The sequence below is a fragment of the Pteropus medius genome, unplaced genomic scaffold (genome assembly GCF_902729225.1).
Source record: "Pteropus medius unplaced genomic scaffold, Ma_sr-lr_union100, whole genome shotgun sequence".
In the NCBI taxonomy this organism is placed as follows: Eukaryota; Metazoa; Chordata; class Mammalia; order Chiroptera; family Pteropodidae; genus Pteropus; species Pteropus medius.
This window is the reverse complement of record NW_024343732.1, coordinates 1344368-1363858: the sequence shown is the minus strand read 5'-3', so window position 1 is coordinate 1363858 and position 19491 is coordinate 1344368. Positions and strand designations below refer to the sequence as shown.

At 57.9% G+C, this 19491-nt stretch overlaps 2 protein-coding genes across 4 annotated transcripts; one reads left to right on the top strand and one right to left on the bottom strand.

Annotated features, from left to right (window-relative positions):
* Window positions 1-2757: 2757 nt before the first annotated feature.
* On the bottom strand, window positions 2758-6285 carry GTPBP3 (GTP binding protein 3, mitochondrial). Of its 3 annotated transcripts, none has more exons than XM_039867783.1 (9): window positions 6149-6285; window positions 5589-5836; window positions 5411-5497; window positions 5120-5322; window positions 4898-4970; window positions 4660-4803; window positions 4301-4466; window positions 3689-3967; window positions 2758-3503 (listed from the first exon to the last, which is right to left on the bottom strand). In XM_039867783.1, the coding sequence occupies exons 1-9, from the start codon at window positions 6199-6201 to the stop codon at window positions 3278-3280; spliced, it is 1479 nt and encodes a 492-aa protein (XP_039723717.1). In that variant the 5' UTR covers window positions 6202-6285; the 3' UTR covers window positions 2758-3277. The 3 variants fall into 3 exon arrangements, with proteins under 3 accessions (XP_039723717.1, XP_039723716.1, XP_039723714.1); XM_039867782.1 differs by having other exon boundaries at window positions 4687-4803; window positions 6128-6262; XM_039867780.1 differs by having other exon boundaries at window positions 6128-6260.
* Window positions 6286-8553: 2268 nt separating this feature from the next.
* ANO8 (anoctamin 8) lies at window positions 8554-17688 on the top strand. Its single transcript, XM_039867779.1, is given in 19 exon segments — window positions 8554-8659; window positions 9409-9519; window positions 9650-9782; window positions 9960-10098; window positions 10177-10273; window positions 10874-10990; window positions 11069-11196; window positions 11294-11455; window positions 11768-11920; window positions 12031-12157; window positions 12265-12320; window positions 12404-12478; window positions 13229-13532; window positions 13535-14034; window positions 14275-14466; window positions 14564-14695; window positions 14795-14905; window positions 15527-16205; window positions 17011-17688. Coding segments are annotated over 19 exon segments (3693 nt in total). The 3' UTR covers window positions 17382-17688.
* The last annotated feature ends 1803 nt before the right edge of the window (window positions 17689-19491 follow it).

Genomic DNA, 19491 nt, shown 5'->3' with positions numbered 1-19491 from the left:
AACTCCAGGAAAAAAAAAAGCAAACGGCTACCGAAGGAAAAACAATCTAAAAGTTGTGATCTAGAATCTCAGCTTGCCCCCCCACACCCTGGCCCTTGATTCCCTCCCTGCCCATCCCCTGGGACCCTGGATGGGGAGGGGGATGAGTCATGAGGACAGGGCTGGCAACACACACTTAGGGCAGGCAAGTCTGGAGGGACAAAGGAGCGATACTTCCTGGATACGGAAACGCGGGTGAGAGACAGCTGCTGCAGGAAACACTCGGCTGGGGCCCCGCCAAGCCAGGGCAGGGGGGTCAGCCAGGCCAAGCTGCCCAGACGGGCCAGTCTGGAGGCCCCAAGGAAGTGGGGACGTCCCTGATCCTGAGCCTATTGCCTGGGCAGCCTGAAGTCCTGGAGAGGACGCTGACGCCAGCCAGTCCCAGCAATCACAGGACGTGAGTTTAGATTTCTGTAGCCAGACATCCCTGGATTTGAATCTTGGCTCAGTCCATCTCAGCCTCCATTTTCTCATCTGAGAATTGGGTGCGATAATAATCGTTGGAAATTCTCTGGACACATGGGCACATGTCTGTAACTTATAGTTGGCCTCTTTCATCTAGAACATCCCAGGATCTCATCCCTCCAACCGGCCCCCCAAAAGGGCCCTGGCTCAGTCCTCCAACACCTAGATCTCAGCCTCCGCCTCCAGGATGGCCCTCATGCTAGTCCAAAGGGATCTTTCCATCATGGGATCTGACCACGTCCCTCTCCTTCTCACATACCCTCTGTGGCTCCGCATTACCTTGGGCACAAAGTCCACTTTCTCGGCTCTCTTGTTCCCCCCGCTTCCATTCACAGTGCAGCTCCGGCTTCCAGCTGTCCTGAATGTTTAGTTCTCTGACTAAAAACTCACTGACTCTTTTAGTTTTAATTTGTACTAGCCCTCAGACTAAAATGCTTTTTTCTTGCCTGATAAATTCTTCTTTCTCCAAGGACCAGCCCTAGAGATTCCTCCTCCGGGCAGCCCTCCTGGATGCCCTAGGTATAGCCCTTGCTCCTCCTGGGGGCCTCCCCAGCCTATCCCTCAATCTTTCAGCCCTGATCCTATAGTTCTGACTTACCCAGGCTTGGTGGCCTCCCCCAGGGGGCAGCGGTAGAAGGAATGACTGAGGATCAGTTGGGAGCAATTGGCAGACCCCCTCCAGCTGCCGGGTGAGGCTCTGACTCTTTGGGGATTTCCTGTGACCTCTATAAATAACCCCCACAGCTACTTCCCACAAACCACCTCACTCTTCTTGGAAAAAAGGGACTATAGCCAAGGACCTCAGTCCAGCCATGTGCCAGGGCCCAGGGCATCCTGCCCCAAGAGCGTCTCCTTCCCTACACGGACCCTACTCACCCTTTCTGGGAGCCCTCTGGACCCTCTTCACACTATGACATCTGGATACCCAAACTCACTAGATTCACATTATTGCTTTTCTTCTCTGGGCATCAGTCTGCTTTTCTGCAAAATGAGCATGATAGTGATATCCACGGTCCTGGCTCATGAGAAACCCTTTCCCTCCAAGAGACCCCCCATTCAGGGGCAACCCCAGCTGTTGAATAAGCAAAGAATTCAACAAATAGTGACATATTGCAATGAAGTCCATGAAGACCTGGGGTTGGGGTTCCCCTTTAGTTGGGTGGTAAGCACCTCCTGAAGACCTCCTTTGTGGGGCCTGGACACCTCCCAGCCTCTGCTCATGTGTCCCCTGGAGCCTGAGGTTGTATCTTCAACCGTGGGAGGTGGAAACAGTTTTCTGATTCTGGAAAAGATCCTGACTCTATTTGAGACTCAGTTTCCGCCTCTGGCAAGGGAAGTTGACCATTTACACACTGCCAGGTGGGTGTGGAAGCCTGGCTCCCTGGGACTCTAGATCTCTGGGACCCTAGGCAGCCAGAGTTCTGATAGAGAACAGACAGGCATCTCCCTTGTTAGAGCGAGGCGCCCTCTGCTGGTTTGTCACCACTATAGCAGGCCCCCCATAAGTCTCAAAATTAAAGGCCTCACTAACAGGCCCTTCCTCTCCTCCTCCAACTCACCTCCCTCCTGTCTTCTCCTCACTCATTCTGCTCCAGACACACTGGCCACCTCACTGCTCCTTGAACATACCGTGATGTTCCCACCTCGGGATCTTTGCACATGCTGTGCCTGCTGCCTGGGACACTCACGAGCCTCCTCCACCTGGTTTCCTTCTTCTCATCATTCAGATGTCAGCACAAATGCCACCGCTGCAGGGCAGCTAGCCCACAGTCCCTGACCAGGTCAGGTCTCCTAATTGTAAGTTCGCACAGCGGCCATCGGACCTCACTGGAAGTAGCTATGTCTCTAACAAAGGCAGGGGTGATGCCTGCTCATTCTCCTCCACGTTCTCAGCACCCTACACTTGGCCTGTTGCACAGAAGGCCTACAGTGAACTCAAATTAGAGTTGAACAGACCTATGTGCAAATCCCAAAGCTTGAGATCTCCAACAACCTACTACGACTCTGAGCCTGTTTCCTCATCTATAGAACTGTAACAAAATGCACACCACATTGTGCTATTATGAAAATCCACCAAAATGACAAGTACAATTCTAGCCTATACAGGCTGCTTGATAAATATTCACTGAGTGAATGAATGAATCAATGAAAACTAAGCTTGGAGAGGGAGTAGAGCCTTGGGATTTTACAAGCCACTTTTAAGGTATAAGAAGCAAATTTCTAGATTAATACTAAAAAAGAAATGACAACTTGCAGAGCAATAAATAAACAGTGTATATAGAAAATACAAGACAAAATTTTTTTGTCTTTTACAGGTGCATCCAAAAGTATGCATACATTCAAGAGAAAGTTCTAAAAGGACACAAGTTAAGCCATGACCCCAGTGGGGGTGGATTTCCACATTTAAACATTTCTAGATCACCTAAGTTTTTTATGTTTCTTTGGTATTTGCAAAATAAATTAAAAACTATGAAACAAAGACCCCTGAGACCCTCTTACCTCTCTCCCAACCCTCCATTGTTATTCCTCTGGCATCAGGCGCCCCAAAAGACCTCTGTTCAGCCCCACTCCAGGGCCTGAACCCCCAGCAAGCCCCTGCAAGGGAATGTGACCAGCTAGAGCTTGGTCATTGCCAGCAACAGGGAGCTCACTCACCGTTTTGGGGTCAAGTTCTTCCCTGAGGAGAGAAGAATCTCACTTGGCCTAAGCTGTTCCCAGATGCCTCAAGGCTTCTGAGTGCCCACCCAGCCTGGTCCAAATTTCAGCGGTCTCTTTACTTGCCCACACAGAAGTCCTGGAAGATAATGTCCAGGATCTCTTCAGTGCCCCCTCCACCAGTGAGGTGGGCCAGGTGCCCCCGGGCAACTCGCAGTGCCTCAGCAGCCAGGGATACGTCTTTAGCTTGCTTGTAGTGGCCGAGGGCATCAAGGCAGCACTGGAGGTGATGCTGGTGCCTTGCACGTGTCAGAAGTGGTGGGCCTGTGGATGGGTCCCCACACCTGGTAGGAACAAAGAACATGCTCTTAACCTTTGCCACCACCTCTCAAAGGGGGGAATGAATCATACTCATTCTGCAGATACAAAAACTGAGTCTGCAGTCAGGTACGTGTCCCAGAGCCCGTGGCTTAGCCCCCTCATGAACTTGGGTAGAGGGAGGCTGCAGGGGCAGGAAGGGGTGGCTCACACTGCAGCCAGCTCCTTCCTCAGTGCCTCCAGGAGGCTGTCCAGCCCCTCCCCTGTCAAGCAGGACAGCAGCAGATGTGGGGGAAGGTCCAGACGGGGGTCTGGATCCCCAGGGGGCAGTAGGTCTGACTTGTTCAGCACTAGCAGGAGACGCTGTCTGTTCCCATTGGGGCTCTCCGCTCCTGCGGGGCTGACAACCATGTCCAGGAAGTTGCAGCTGGATGGAGAGGCCAGGTCAGAGGCATCCAGCACAGCCAGAATGAGGTCAGCCTGCTCCAGCCTGGAGGAGCAAAGAGAACCAACTGAGCAATGACCCTAGAATATGGCAGTTAAGGACATTGGGCTGGGGGGAATGCGAGAGGGAGTAGAGCATTGGAAGCCGAGTAGAGCATTGGAAGCCGAGCAGAGCAAGATGGCCAGGAAGAATGGGAAAGATGGGGCAGAGCATGTGGGCAGAGGTCAAAATCTAATGGCTGCCCTCCCCAAATCACCCCAAATCACGGGCTCCTCACTTAATTTCGTGATTCAAGAACAAAGAAAAATACATGCAATACAGAGAAAGGGAGAGGAAGGGCCCCATTTCCTGCTACCACCTCCCTGTCTGCCCACCCACCTCTTGCGAGCACGCCGCACACCCTCCTGCTCCACTGGCCCTATGCCCTCCCGCAACCCTGCTGTGTCGCTTAGGAGTGCCGGGAACCCAGCCAGATCCACCGGAGTCTCCAGCACGTCTCGGGTAGTCCCTGGCTCCGAGGACACGATGGACACAGGCTTCCGGCCTGGGAAGGGGGAGGAGGTCAGAGAAAGGTGTCATCAGTGAAGATCAGGGAACCCCTCCCCCAAGCTCCAGCCCCAAGCTGGACAGAGCTTTGGTCCTCCCTGGCCCCTTCCCCACAGCTGAACAGCTCAGTTCCCCAGCTCCTGACCCCGCCCCTAGCAGTAGGCCCTGCCCCCTGCCCACCTCCCACCTACTGAGCAGGTTCACTAGGCTGCTCTTGCCGGCGTTAGGGGGTCCAGCTACCACTACGTGTGCTCCTGAGCGGAGCCTCTGCCCGCGCCTGGCATCCCGAAGATGTGTTCCAAGTGCCACCTCCAGCTCCTGCACTTGGCTGTCAGCTATGGATGGAGGAAAGCAGAAGGGAGGGAGTGAGGGGGCTTCTGGGGGCTGAGATGTCAGGTATCCCCACTCCCCACCCACAGGCAGACCCACCTCGCTCTAGGACGCCCTCTTCCAGGTTGTCATCCTCCCCAAAGTCAATATAGGCCTCCACATGGGCCAGAGCCTGAGGGAAGGAAGGGAGGTGTTGTGATCACCCAGGAACCCAGCCCCTCATTTGCCCAAGTCCAGCCCAACCTAAGGGGCCAGACTGAGGCTCATAGGGGATGGACAAATGGGGTCTCTGAGGCATACAATGGGAAAAAATGGACTTGCCTTAGTGAGAGTCTCAGCCCAGCCACGGCAGAGGTGACCCAGTTCTCCATCCAGCTGCCTCAGGGCCTGCCGCCGCTGCGCCTCAGTTTCGGCATGGATCAGATCCGCCAGCCCCTCCACCTCGGTCAGGCTCAGCTTTCCGTGAGCAAAGGCCCGCCTGGTGAACTCGCCCGCTTCCGCCGGCCTTAGTCCTGGCACTCTGCCTGCGGGACGGTCCTGGGTACTGAGCCCATGGTCCTCACCCAGGTCTACTGGCAGAGCCAGACCTTGAACCCAAAGCTGCAGACTCACCCAGGGCCTGCAGAACGCCGCTCACCACCGCCGGACCTCCATGCACGTGGAACTCCGCGCAGTCCTCAGCCGTGAAACTTTGGGGACCTAGCGTGGCAAGGAGTCAGAGAAGAGCACAGCCTGGACAAAGGCCTGGAGGGGGTACACTGGGTTCATGGGAACTACAGGAGCCCCTCACCTGGGAACCAGAGCACTAGCGCGCGGTCCAACGGCTCCCCAGAGCAGGGGTCTCTGAGCAGACGCAGGCAGGCGCAGCGGGCTGGGGGCAAGTCCCGGGGCGCCGTGAGGCTCCGGAGGGCGTGGCCGCTGGCGGGGCCGCTGGTCCGAATCACTGCGATGCCGCAGCGACCTTGACCGGAGCTCAGCGCGAAGATGGTGGACCCGGATCTGGGGGCTGAGGAGCCACTGCCCTGGCGCGTGCACGGTCTGGGACAGGAGAAGAGAGAGTCAGTGCATCTGGGAGGCTCTGCCGCAGTGTGACAGAGGAATCAAGGGTTCGGAGGCTCTGCGGCTGGGGAATAGACAAGTTGGGAGGGCCTGAGACCAGAGGGTGACCTGATTGAGGACTCTGAAGCCAGGTGACCTAGGGCTCTGCAACAGAAAGATGAGGAAATTGGGGTTTGGAAGAACTGGAAAGGTGGTTATGCCGCAGGAAACTGGGTCCCCAGCCTCCAGGGATAGAATTTGGGGCCCAAGTAGCGCCCCACACTGTCTCACCCCTTTCCCGGGTAACCCCACCTGCGAGGCCCACGTGCCGCCCGGGCTACCAGGGTCCAGGGTACCCGCCACATGGACTCACAGCCAGCGATCCGCCTGCCCACCCTGCCTGAGAGGCTTCAAGTCCTGGCAGGAGGCCCCGCCCACTCAGCGGCGTGACTGGTAAACTGCTCAACGGTTCTCGACTCCCATTGGACCCCTAAAGACGTACCGCCCACCCAGTGAAGATCTTTATTTCTATTGGCTGCTACCAGGGAAGGAGGCTGGGGGCTGCACTCAGCGGTGCAGCGAAATAGCTTTCCCCACAACAACATTAGACCGAATTTTACGATCCTAGAGAGGTTGGGATGGAAGACAGTGGCAATAAGGGGCAGGAGGAAGGCAGGCACAGGGCGGTGGGAATTACAGCGAGGCGAGGTTTCGATTCCTGTGTTTTCTATCTGGCCATCTGTATCCTTAAGCGAAGCAAGAGCATCTCAGTGGCTCGGAAGGATGAGTTCCGAGGGACCCACACACTGGCCCTGGGGAAATCTTGTCCAAACTTCTGGGAAGATGCCTGCTTGTTTTTTCGGAACTCTCCAGGTTTTCGCCCCTCCCCAGCTTTCCCTCCCGCCGTTCCTCGGCCTGGAATACCCTTCCTCATTTAACAAATTCATTCTCGGGGCCTAGCTCCAAGTCCCCTCCGCCAGGAACCTTTCTTCGTACCCTCGGCACAGCACTCTCTCCTTTCTGGGCTTCCCTGGCCTAGGGCTGCTCCTACAAAGCTGAGTATCATCTGTCTCTGGTGAAAACCAGAAAGAGGAGTCTCGGAAATTACTTTCAGGTTAACCCAGGAGAGGGCTAAACGTTGGAATAAAGCGCTGATGGTGGAATTCCAGACACTGGCTGGGAGGGGTCTCGAGAGCGCTTTTGCAGAGCTAATTCTCTGGTTCTTGGACGGAACGGGCGGGCGGTTCACTTGCCCTTTGGGATGAATTGGTTTGTCGGGCTAGAGTTCTAATTCAACCCCGCCCCCTCACTATCCCGCCGTGCTCAATTTTTAAATTTGTAGAAGAGGAACAATGACATTTATTGTCTCTGAGTTGCTCCATCTGTTACAAGCATACGTCAAGCGCCTACTGTGCGCATTCTGAGAACCAGACCCACCCTGGCTGAACTCTAAGGGAGGAGGCAACTCAAGATGGGCAGGGGTCCGGGTGCCAGAGAAAATACAGGTTGCCCAGTTAAATATGAATTTCAGATAAACAATGAATAAAGTTTTGTCCCATGTAATATTTGAGAAATACTAAAAATGTATTCAGTTATCTGAAATTCACATTTGTAAAAAATAGTATAAACAAAGCCACTTTAAAATGGAGCCAGAGCTGCCATCTCAGAGAAACTGCCTTGCATCGTCTCATGCCTCCTTTGGGATGTTAAAATGGGGTAAAACAACCTTCGAACTGGGTCTGAGCTACCTTGTTTCCCAAAGAACTGTTTGCCAGGATAACAAGAAAGCAGGTATTATGACTGCTGGACTGAAATTTTAAAACATTGTTTAGAATTAACATCACTGTTATGTTTCCTGCACCAATAGAAATTCATTCCTTTTACTGATATAATTGTTCCCCTTCTCTTTCTCATAAATACCCATTGCCTTTGTTTCCTAATTGCTACACTATTCGGGCTTCTGCCCTTGTTAGTCTATCCAGAATGGATAGCTATTCTTATTGATATCAAAGAAAAATACACACTTTTTGGTTCTCACTTTGAAAGGACTTTTATTTTTAGGTTAACTGAGAGGACTGTTATTTTTACTTGGTAAACTGGCAACTTTCGGTCCTCTCTGAGACGGTTACATCCTGAAGGATGTAGGGGTGAACTGGACGAAGAGGAGGTGAAGGGTGTCCTAGGCAGTGTCCTGAAGCAGGACCTCCTATAATTATTCACATTCTAGCTGTGGTGAAGTTAATGTTACCTGATATCTCTCCGGATTAGCCCTCCCCCTCTCACGTTTAGTTGTAGTCAAATCAAGACCACCTCAGATTCCAAACGTGCCTTTTCCAGACTCAGACAGGGAGTCCGGGGCGGGCAGTACCGAGACTTGGAATCCGGCGCGGGCGGGGACAGGGAGGGGAAAGCACCTTCCGTGCGGGCGGGAACGAGCACCAGAGAGCGAGGTGGGCGGGCAAGAACGAAACCCAGAAAACAACAAGGGCGGAGTCGAGAACCCCAGAGCGACGTGCTCAGGGCCGAGCAGGAGACTCGAGGTTCGGCGCGGGCGGGGACGAGAAGCAGAGCTCAGGCAAGCGGGGACCGCGGCTGGCGCGGGCGGGCGCGGCCTTTGTCTACTCCTCCCGCGCGTTCTGCCGCTGCACCGGCCCCATGCGCCCGAGGCCCCCAGGAGCCCCGGCCGCCCGCAGCCCCTGACCTGCTCTACCCTCGCCATGGCCGAGGCCACCTCCGGCGCCGGGAGCACGTCCCTGGAGGGCGAGCGCGGCAAGAGGCCCCCGCCAGAGGGCGAGCCTGCAGCCCCGGCGTCCGGAGTTCTAGGTAGGTGTGCAGCGGCTCGGTTTGTCAGGGTTGCAGGTGCCTGTAATGCAGACGGCGGCTGGACCGGGAGGGGGATTGGAATCAGCTGTCCCCAGCCTGGAGCCCAGTCGAGGGGCTGGCTCCTCCCAACACTGCGGCTGGGCAAGCGCCGGCGGGACGGTGCAGCCGGCGGGGGTCCCAGAGCAGAGATACGGACACGCCCCTCCCAGAGCCCAGGCTCGTGGCAGAGCCCCGTCACCCTTTGGGCTACCGGATCGCGGCTGGGCAGGGGTGCGCCTGAGAGTTCCTCTCCACAGAGAGAACAGAATCATAGAGTCTTGGGTTCGAATCCCAGCTCCGCTGTGTGACCTTGGGCGCGTGACTTAAATGCTTTGGGCCTCAGTTTCCCCACCTATGAACCGGAGGTAAGAACCGCACCCAACTGTGAGGACGCGCTGACATAATGTGGTGAAGCTTTCAGGGCTGCTTGAGTTAGCACCCCATTGATTGTGGTTTTGGAGGCGGAGCTGGGCCTCAAGAATGAGTAAGATTTGTAAAGGAGGGCCTGACGGAAGGACACTCCTGAAGGTGGGCTCTCTGGTGCAAGGACATGAAGGGAAGGAAACAAGCCTAAGCCAGAGCTCACGGGGCCTTGAATATCAGGCTGAGTGCTCAGGACCCCTGGCTAGTGTGTGAGCAGGGCAAAGGCTTGAAGCCAGGCTCCTGGTTTGGGAGTAGCCTGATTCTGGCCTAACCTGCCTGCCCCCCAGATAAGCTTTTTGGGAAGCGGCTCCTGCAAGCAGGTCGATACCTAGTGTCCCACAAGGCATGGATGAAGACTGTGCCCACGGAGAACTGTGACGTGCTGATGACCTTCCCAGGTACCTGTGCCCACCCGCCCAGTGCCCAGTGGGGACTCCCCTGAGCTGGGCTCCCCTGAGTGGGAGTCCGTCTGTAGGAGGCCTCGTACCCTTCATGGCAAGAGCCATCAATCCTTGTGCCCCTTGGCAGACACAACGGATGACCACACGCTGCTATGGCTGCTGAACCACATCCGCGTGGGCATCCCTGAGCTCATTGTGCAAGTCCGCCACCACCGCCACACGCGTGCCTATGCCTTCTTCGTCACCGCCACTTATGAGAGGCGAGTCCCTGGCCCTGGCCTCTCACTGACCCTGCCACCCAGCTCCCCACCCTTCAAAGTGCCAACAACGAGGTCCAGCCTCTTGTTTGTCTCAGGTGGCCGCCAGGTGCACCATCCCTAGTTTCAGGATGGTGAGCCAGGGTCTCCCATGATCCCATCTCCCCTGCCCTCCCGCAGCCTACTCCGAGGGGCTGATGAGCTGGGTCTGCGCAAAGCAGTGAAGGCCGAGTTTGGCGGGGGTACCCGTGGCTTCTCCTGCGAGGAGGACTTCATCTATGAGAATGTGGAGAGTGAGCTGCGCTTCTTCACCTCCCAGGTGCGCCAGCTCGGCACCCAGCGCATATCCCTAACCCCCAGACGGCTACTTGCTGTGCTCACGCCCTGTCCCCTGTAGGAGCGCCAGAGTATCATCCGCTTCTGGCTTCAGAACCTGCGTGCCAAGCAGGGTGAGGCGCTGCACAATGTGCGCTTTCTGGAGGACCAGCCAATCAGTGAGTGAGGCGGGGCCAACCCTCCAATCATTCGTGGGGAGTTGGGTGGGGCTCTCAAAGGACAACATATCAGGGCAGGAGGCGGGGCCTGGAGCTAGTCAATTAATGCGCTGAAGGGGCGAGGCCATAGCAAAGGGTGGAGCTTATGCCCCAGGGGGCAGGTCCAAGAGAACCTTTTCTGAGACTGGGATGAAGAAGGGGCAGAACCATAGACAGCAGTCCATGTATATTGTGCTGTGTGGCCCTGGGCCTCAGTTTCTCCACTAGAAGGGCAAGTTCACCTTCTGAAGTCAACTTTGCACCATTCTTTAGTCATTCAGAGCAATAAACTGAGGCTAACGGCTTTATTTGAAAATATGGTTCCCCACTGGGACCCCATCCTTCTAGGTTTCATACACCCTCCGCTACTTGTGCCTGTGCCTACACCTCTCAAATTTTGAAGGAGAACTAGATATTCCAACCACCCAGAACACCCCTGGGAAGAGCCTCTGCAGGTTTAAGAGCAGGCAAAAAGTTGTGACTTAGGTTTCAGCCAAGGGTGCCTGGCCAGGCCAGACATAGGCAGAGGGGCGGGGGTCACCCATTCTTGTCCCCCAACAGTCCCTGAGTTGGCGGCCCGTGGGATCATCCAGCAAGTGTTCCCGGTCCACGAGCAGCGCATCCTGAACCGCCTCATGAAGTCATGGGTGCAGGCTGTGTGTGAAAACCAGCCGCTAGGTGTGGCCCGGGCCAGGGGTGGGCAGGGATCCCAGGAGGCAGGCAGGGCTAACCAAGAATCCCTTTTACACCTGACAGACGAGATCTGCGACTACTTTGGTGTGAAGATTGCCATGTACTTTGCTTGGCTGGGCTTCTACACGTCAGCAATGGTGTACCCAGCTGTCTTCGGCTCTGTCCTGTATACATTCACAGAGGCAGATCAGGTGCCAGGCGTGGGCTGGGCAGGGGCTGGGTCACCAGAGACACCCTCTTCCCTGATCTGGCTTGGCCAACAGCTGAGCCCTCCTCCGCCACCCCCAGACAAGCCGAGATGTATCCTGTGTGGTCTTTGCCCTGTTCAACGTGGTCTGGTCGACGCTATTCTTGGAGGAGTGGAAACAGAGGGGTGCAGAGCTAGCCTACAAGTGGGGGACACTTGACTCACCTGGGGAAGCTGTGGAAGAGCCACGACCCCAGTTCAGGGTGAGTTAGGGGATGCTTATTCCAAGGACTCTGACAATGTGGGGTCAAGGCAGGGAGCACTGCAGGAACAAAGACAGGAAGTGTGAAATCAAGCTGCAGCATCAAAAAGGATGTGCCAAGTAGGGGGCCCTCATTCTCAGAGGAGAGGGGTGGGAGACTGGATTTGAGAGACTGTGACGGGTGCACCAGGTGGGGGCACCACACAAGCAAAGGCATGGTGGAAAGAAATTGACTTCAGAGGATTGGGAAAGGTGTATGGAGTGGGGGCAGCTCCTTCTCCTGATGCTGGGCCTGGCCTTCATCCTCTGCCAGGGCGTGCGACGTATCAGCCCGGTGACACGGGCCGAGGAGTTCTATTATCCACCCTGGAAGCGGTTGTTCTTCCAGCTATTTGTGAGTGTCCCCTTGTGCCTCACCTGCCTGGCCTGCGTGTTCCTGCTCATGCTCGGCTGTTTCCAGCTGCAGGTGACCTCTTCCAGCCCCCAGCCCTGGCCCCAACCTGGTGACCACCTACCTAAGTCCAGCCTGAGCCAAGCCCAGCTGCCAGGGTGACCTGTGAACCCCTGTCCCCGCAGGAGCTGGTACTGAGTGTGAAGGGACTACCCCGTCTTGCCCGCTTCTTGCCCAAGGTTGTGCTGGCCTTGTTGGTCAGCGTAAGTGCAGAGGGCTATAAGAAGCTAGCTATCTGGCTCAACGACATGGGTACGCCTTTCATGGAGAGGTCCCTGCTGCCCGGGCCTTGGGGAGGAAGGTCACCTGTGCCCACAGGGAGCCCGAGTCTCCCCCTCACTTGTCCCCTTGGCCCCCAGAGAATTACCGGCTGGAGAGCGCCTACGAGAAACACCTCATCATCAAGGTCGTCCTGGTGAGTGGCAGCCAGCAGGTGGGGCACAATGGGGATTCCTGGGGACAAGAGCAGCATGGTGAATGCCCTCCTGCTCCCCTCAGTTCCAGTTCATCAATTCCTACCTGAGCCTCTTCTACATCGGCTTCTACCTCAAGGACATGGAACGCCTGAAAGAGGTGAGACCCTGGCCCGAGGCAGTGGCCCCCATGTGGCCAGCGGGGGACCGGGCATGGCCCAAGGGGTCCATGGGCTTTCCAGCCCCTCCCCCCTCCATCCTTTTCTCCTCTCTGTCCGTCCGTCCATCCATGTGTCCTCTCTCTGCCTGTCACCCCCCATCTGTCCGTCCGCCTGTCCATCGGTCCCTTCACAGCTCCTGCTCGTCCTGTCCCTGTCCCAGAGCCTCGAGCGGCAGCTTCGGGCAGTGCTGGTCCCGCTTATGGCCCTGCGGTTCCGCCTGCTCCTCCTCTCCCTTCGGGGCCTCCTGCGCCTGGCCCAGGCCAAAGTATGGGCAGGTGGCGAGCCCCAGGGGCAGGCAGTGTGACTCTTCTGGGGGCTTCATGCCAAGCTGAGGGTGCATGCTGTGGGGAGATGGGGCTCCATTGGTTGGGTACAGGTAGCAGGGGCCCCTCAAGGCCCCAGGCACTGGCTGAGCTTCTGAATGATGCTACGAGCAGGATGGCCCCAAGCCCTCAGCAAGTTTGGCTGGGAGTGCTGTGGTTGGTAGCAGGTAAACAGTGGTAGAGGCTGCAGAGGCTGGGGACTGTGTGTCCAGGGACATCCAGAAGGGCAAGTTAAGAATTGGGTCAGAGCCACTATCTGGAAACGTGCTCTGGGAGGACAAGCGCCCCATCCCAGCAGCCTGTCCTGGTGCCCAGGACCTCGCCTGCCCCCCACGTGGCCTCTCTCCACCCCCTTCCTGCCCCTAGATGCTGGCCACTCTGCTGATCACCCGCCAGTTCTTCCAGAACGTGCGCGAGGTCCTGCAGCCACACCTGTACCGACGGCTGGGCCGTGGCGAGCTTGGCCTACGGGCTGCTTGGGAGCTGGCCCGGGCCCTGCTTGGCCTGCTCAGCCTCCGGCGCTCTGCACCCCACCACCTTGAACCCCAGGCTGAAGAGGGTGGTGGCAGCGATGGCGGAGGGGGCCGCAGGTGTCTCAGCGGGGGCTGTGGGGCACCTGAGGAGGAGGAGGAGGCCACAGTGGAGCGGCGGCCAGCAGGGGAAGGAGGGGAGGTGGGGGCAGACCACAGGGAGGCAAAGAGGAGGAAGAGGACGAGGAGGAGGAGGATGAGGAGGAGGACGAAGATGAGGAGGAGGGTGAGGAGGGTGGTCTCCTGGACTGTGGGCTCCGCCTGAAGAAAGTCAGCTTTGCTGAGCGGGGGGCTGGGCGACATCGGCCTGGCCCAAGCCCAGAGGCCCTCCTGGAGGAGGGTAGCCCCACAATGGTGGAGAAGGGGCTGGAGCCGGGTGTGTTCACACTGGCCGAAGAGGACGATGAGGTGGAAGGAGCAACTGGCAGCCCTGAGCGGGAGCCCTCAACTGTCCTCCGCCGGGCCGGGGGTGAGGGCCGTGACCAGGGGCCCTACGGGGGCCCGGAACCAGAGCCTGGCTCAGGTGACTCAGCCCGGAGGCAGCGGCGGCAGAACCGGTCCTCTTGGATCGACCCACCTGAGGAGGAGCACTCACCCCAGCTCACCCAGGCTGAGCTCGAAAGCTGTATGAAGAAGTACGAGGTGAGGCAGGTGTCTGAGGGCGGAGGCAGGAGGGCCCTCGGGAGTAGGCACATGGTCTGTTGGTGGGGGTACGGGTAATGGGGAGGCCCTTGATGTAGTCAGGAAACTGCCAGAGGGAGAGGCTCTGGGTCCGTTTAGGATCATTTGAGGGAGTAGGCTTGACAGAGGAAGACAGTCTAAGGTGGGAGGTGTCTTGGTCTGAGAGAGGACCTGAGGTCACACCCAGGTGCCCACCCGCAGGACACGTTCCAGGACTACCAGGAGATGTTCGTGCAGTTCGGCTACGTTGTGCTCTTCTCGTCCGCCTTCCCACTGGCTGCGCTGTGCGCCCTGGTCAACAACCTCATTGAGATCCGCAGTGACGCCCTCAAGCTGTGCACTGGGCTACAACGGCCCTTTGGACAGCGGGTTGAGAACATCGGCCAGTGGCAGGTGTGGGAGTTGCCAAGGGCTCCAAGCCGAGGTGCACAGGGAGGAGCATAAGGCCCAGGGAGGAGGGCTGACCCTGCCCTACTGTGTCCTCCTACAGAAAGTGATGGAAGCCATGGGTGTCCTGGCAATTGTAGTCAACTGCTATCTCATCGGCCAGTGTGGGCAGCTGCAGCGCCTCTTCCCCTGGCTCAGCCCCGAGGCGGCTATCGTGTCTGTGGTGGTGCTCGAGGTGGGGCTGTTGGCAGGGCTGGGGGGCTGGGCTGGGGGCGGGCTGGGGGGCGGGCTGGTGGTGGTCCCTGGCCTGTAGCCTCCTCCTTTGTTGCCTCAGCACTTTGCTCTGCTTCTCAAGTACCTTATCCACGTGGCCATTCCCGACATCCCGGGTTGGGTGGCTGAGGAGATGGCCAAGCTCGAGTACCAGCGCCGGGAGGCCTTCAAGGTACGCAGGATGGGATAGGGTTCAGTTTACCCCTCTGGTCAGTGGGCCATCTCCTCCTTGCCTAGCTGGCAGTCACACCTTGGCAGGAGGGCAGCTGTGCAAAGCCCGGTGTAATAATTAGTGCTCTTAATAGGCCTAGTCCCTTCTGGAATCCCAGAGCCATCTGGCACCAGGCTGGCACTCTGGACATTCAATCACCGCCAGCTCATCCAGCGGTACCCTATTCAAGGTCAGGGACATGGCTGATGCTTCCGAAACTCAATCTCTGGTGCATTCCTCAGAAATTTTCAGAGTGGCCAACATGCACTCAAATTTATGTCGCTGGCCAGTGTGGACTCTGGTCTGTGCCAGTCACAGCTCTGTCTCACCAGTCTTCCAGAAAGTGGGGAACCTCTGATATCCAATATTTGTTTACACTCTCCCACTTCCTAGATGGTGTCTGGCACATGGCTGGGAACAGAGCTGATGGCCAGTAAACATTCTCTTCTCAGTTCTCAGAAAACACTGTCTTGGGTGTAGGGATGCAGTTGGTGCCCAATAAGTGTTTAGATCTCTCCCGCTTCCGCAGAGAGCCCACACATCCTCTCTTCCCAGTCCTCCTAATGGCCTGTCTCCCCACAGAGACACGAGCGCCAGGCTCAGCACCGCTACCAGCAGCAGCAGCGGCGGCGGCGGGAGGAAGAGGAGCGCCAGCGCCACGCAGAGCACCATGCCCGGCGGGAGCGTGATTCCAGTGGCCGGGAGGAGGCGCGGGCTGAGGGCTCTGGGCTGGACCCCGCTGCCCCTGAGAAGGCCTCGGCCAAGGCCAAGGGCAGCGGGGCGGGTGGCCACGGGCCAGAGCGGCCCAAGCGCCCAGGGTCCCTGCTGGCACCCAATAATGTCATGAAGCTGAAGCAGATCATCCCGCTGCAGGGCAAGTTCCTGTCATCGGGGTCTGCATCTTCCCTGACAGGCACGGGGCCAGGCCCTGCCGCCCGGCTGCCCTCTGCCCAGTCGCCCACAGGCAGCGACACCCGCTTGCCAGCCTTCCTCAGCTTCAAGTTCCTCAAGTCACCCGAGACCCGGCGGGACCCCGAGCGCAGCCACTCGCCGCCCAAGGCCTTCCACGCCGGCAAGCTCTTCCCCTTCGGGGGCACCCGGGCTGAGGCTGGGGCCAACGGGGCGGGCGGGCAGGCCCGGCCGGACGGGATCCCCAGCAGTGGCAGTGGCAGTGGCAGTGGCCGGGCCCAGCGCAGTGGGCTGGCGGATGAGGCTGCGGCTGAGGAGCCAGATGCCCTCCGGCCCGAAGAGGAAGGCTCAGGTCACAAGCTTTAACTCGGGGGTGGGGATTCTGGGCCAGGCTTTGGGGGTATGGTGGGGTGGCCAGGCCTGGGGGGAGGGGCCGAAAGGGACAGATGAGGTCCAGTCTCTGGTACTAGTTGGGGACTTGGGTCCATGGTATCTGAAGCCTCTTAGTCAGAGCTGGCTCAGACTCTTTACGACCCTGAGTACCTGGAGCCTCATGCCAAAGCCCCCTGTCCCAGTGCTCTCTCAGGGCACCCCGCCCACCAAGCATCGGTGCCAGCAGAGATGAGGGAGGCCCCTTCAACCATCTGGCCCAGCCTCTCCTGCCCACACCCAGCTCATTCTGGGGGAACTGGACCCCCCAGGCCTCTATGCAACTCCTCACCCTGCTGCCCAGTGTTCAAGGAGGCCTTCCTGAGGTAGAGGCTAGGGCTGCCCAACTAGGGAGCTTGGGGTACTTGGGCACAGGCTGCACCCACAAATTTGTGCTAAGCAGAGGCGCAGGCCTCACCCTCAGCCTCTCCCACCACGCTGGTCCCGACCCCAGCCAGGGGTCCAGTAATGGTACCAGGGAGCCCAAGAGGTGGCAGCTGCAGGACCAGAAACTTAAGTCTGAAATCAGAGACTTCCTCAGACTAGCCTCTCCCTGGAGTAGGAGGGATGTAGTGCCTAGGCAGGGGACGCACCAAGACACTGATCAGAAGCAATAAGGCCTTGATGTGCCTGGAACTCGGGAGGGAGTGTAGGCTGGGTCCCGAGCGGGATCCGGCAGCAGAAGGTGGGGACGGCATCCCCCGGAACGGCCCATCTCACCTCCGCAGGGACAGCGCTGACCCTGGTGGGCGCTCCCACCCTTCGCACCCGCTGCATCCGGAGCCCTGCGCCATCAACGCCAACACCACCTCCCCGGCCCCCAACACCGCCTGCTGGCTGCTGGCAGTGGGATGGGCCATGGGGCTGCGGAGGTGAGGGTGCTGCCCCCCACCAGGCCCCTGCCACCAACACTGAGTGCCAGCCCTGTGCCCTAGCTGGGCCTCCACCTGCCCCCCAACCCCTGCCAGGGGATGCCAGCTTCTACAGCCTCGCACCTCCGCCACTGCCACCATCCTCTGAGCTCCCCGAGCCCCCAACAGCCTCACCCAGCTCCAGCCCCAGTCCTCAGGCTGTGTGCTGGCCCAGTGGCTGGCACTAGCTCCTCTGGGCGCCCTGCCTTCCTGTTCTCATGCAATAGCAGTCACGGACCAGCGGCTGCCACCCAGGAAATGCTTTGGCCCCCAAAACCCCAGTATTGGCCACCCCCTCCTGGGGCAAAAGCCTGGATCTCCCTATCTGCCGTTTTTTCCTTTCGATCAGGCCAGAGGAAACGAAAGGAAACACCCACTCCCCCCAAAAAAAACAACAGAAAACACAGAATAGGCGATTATTTATTTGTTTTTAATTTATTTTGTCATATTTTTGTAAAACGGCAGAAATGCAATAAAAAGTATATTTCAACAGTGCCCGAGGACAGAGCAGTGGAAACAGGGCTCAGAGGGCCCAGTGACTTGAGGCTGGCACCTGGTGGGCCTGGGGCAGGAGCTCACTCTGTCCTGTGGCCTTGGTGCCTCCTCCTAAGAACTGGGTCTTGAGGCCATGGATGGAAAACTCCAGACTGTGCTGCCTCTGAGACGCCCCAGATTTGGGGGCCGACTCCAGGCCTGGGGCCCCTGGGAGGAGCTGCAGAGCCTCAGGCCATGTCTTCAGCCTCCTAGACAAAGGAAGAAATCTCAAAGTGCTGAAAGGACTCAGCAGTTTGGGTGCTGGGCCTGAGTCAGCTTCAGCCTCGCAGGGTGGTAGTAGTGGGGGAGGGCTGACACAGTCCCTCTCAGCTGCACTTTCTGGCACACCTGCCTCCCAGGCCTCCATCTGAAGCATCAGGCAGTGGAAAGAAATTGGGGCATGAAAATCGGAAGGCACCTTGCACCCAAGTTGAAATGCTGAGGAAATGGTAGATTCTGGGGATCCCTGGACAGATGGGATGTTTTGGGCGAGTGGCTGGGATGCCACACTGGCCCAGCTGTTAAGACTGGAGTTGCTGGGACTTTTCCATGTGTGATCAGTGATGGATGTTATATCTCTCCATGCCTCAAGCATGTCCATATCCAAAGTCTTGGAGCCTAAATGGGCCCTGTTCCAGGGCTGGGGGAGCATGTGTGAGGAAGGGGCACTGTAGGGGGATGGGAAAGTCAAAGGTTCACTGGAGGCAAGAGAGCAGCCTGTGCAAAGGCACAGAGGTGTGGGAAAGCAGAGTTAGGTGTTTGGAGGAACAGGAGTAAGAGGGCCCCAAAGGTAGGAGGTATGGGTGGAGGCCAGCTTCAGGACCTGCGCCCAAGAGCACAGGGAGGTCTGAATGGGGCACAGCCGTGGGACCCCTGTCCACCCGCACCACAGACAGCATTGGCAGAATGAAAAGGCTGGGGAGGCAAGGGTGCAGGTGCCACCTGCTCCTGCTCTGCCCTGACTTTGAAGCTGAAGTCCTGCCAGCTTCTCAGTCACTAATAATCGGTGATGCCACAGACCTGCCCAGAGCTGGACCAGCCCCCAGGACTGGGGATTCCAAGCAGGTCTGAGAGCCTCCAGGGACTCGGTCACCCCAACACAACCAAGGGCAAGCTTGTACTTCCTGAGCACCTGTCTTGTGACTACAGTGCCCCAAAAACTGCCCATGCTATGGATACTGCCCACAATTGGGAGGCAAAGCCCTTGGCCCCATAACACAGCTGGATGGCCTAGTATGGAACCTGCCAACACAGGAGGATCTGGGCAGCCCAGGCCTGAGCGGTCAAACTCAGGAAGGGCTCCCCCTCCCCGCCACAGGGACAATCTGGGGCAGGCACCCACTCCAGTTCTGTGGTCTACCCCTCTGCCACCCTCAGCTTTGACACTGCAGCCCCTGATCAGGGCTAGTGTGGGGAGCAGTGTTCCCCACGGCCCCAGGTCCAGTGCTCAGGACCTTGAACCTTCTGCCTAGAGACTGAAAGCCCCCCATGTTCTGCCGTGCTCCACATGCCTCCTCTTGAAGCTGGGGGCGCGTGAAGCCAGCCACACAGTGGCTGGTGGGCATGCTGCCATGCTTGCCAATGTCCAGGGTATGGCATCTGCCACAGCTCCATCCTTGGTGGCGTGGACCATCTCTTGGGGGTGTCATAATCCTCAGGGATAGTTGACAGATGAGGCAAAAGGGTAGGTCCAGGCAGGTCTTAGCTCTGAGTAAGGTGGCTGCAGCAGGCCCACAAGAGAATCCAGCTGGTCCTGGGGCCCCA

Bases quoted from the DNA above. Each gene is read 5' to 3' on its own strand.
- GTPBP3 (XM_039867780.1), bottom strand. From the start codon at position 6,201: ATGTGGCGGGTACCCTGGACCCTGGTAGCCCGGGCGGCACGTGGGCCT. The intron at 5,837-6,127 runs GTGAGACAGTGT...CTCCTGTCCCAG, and splicing joins TGGGGTTACCCGGGAAAGGG to ACCGTGCACGCGCCAGGGCA. The intron at 4,467-4,659 runs GTAGGTGGGAGG...CCCCCTTCCCAG, and splicing joins CAGCCTAGTGAACCTGCTCA to GCCGGAAGCCTGTGTCCATC.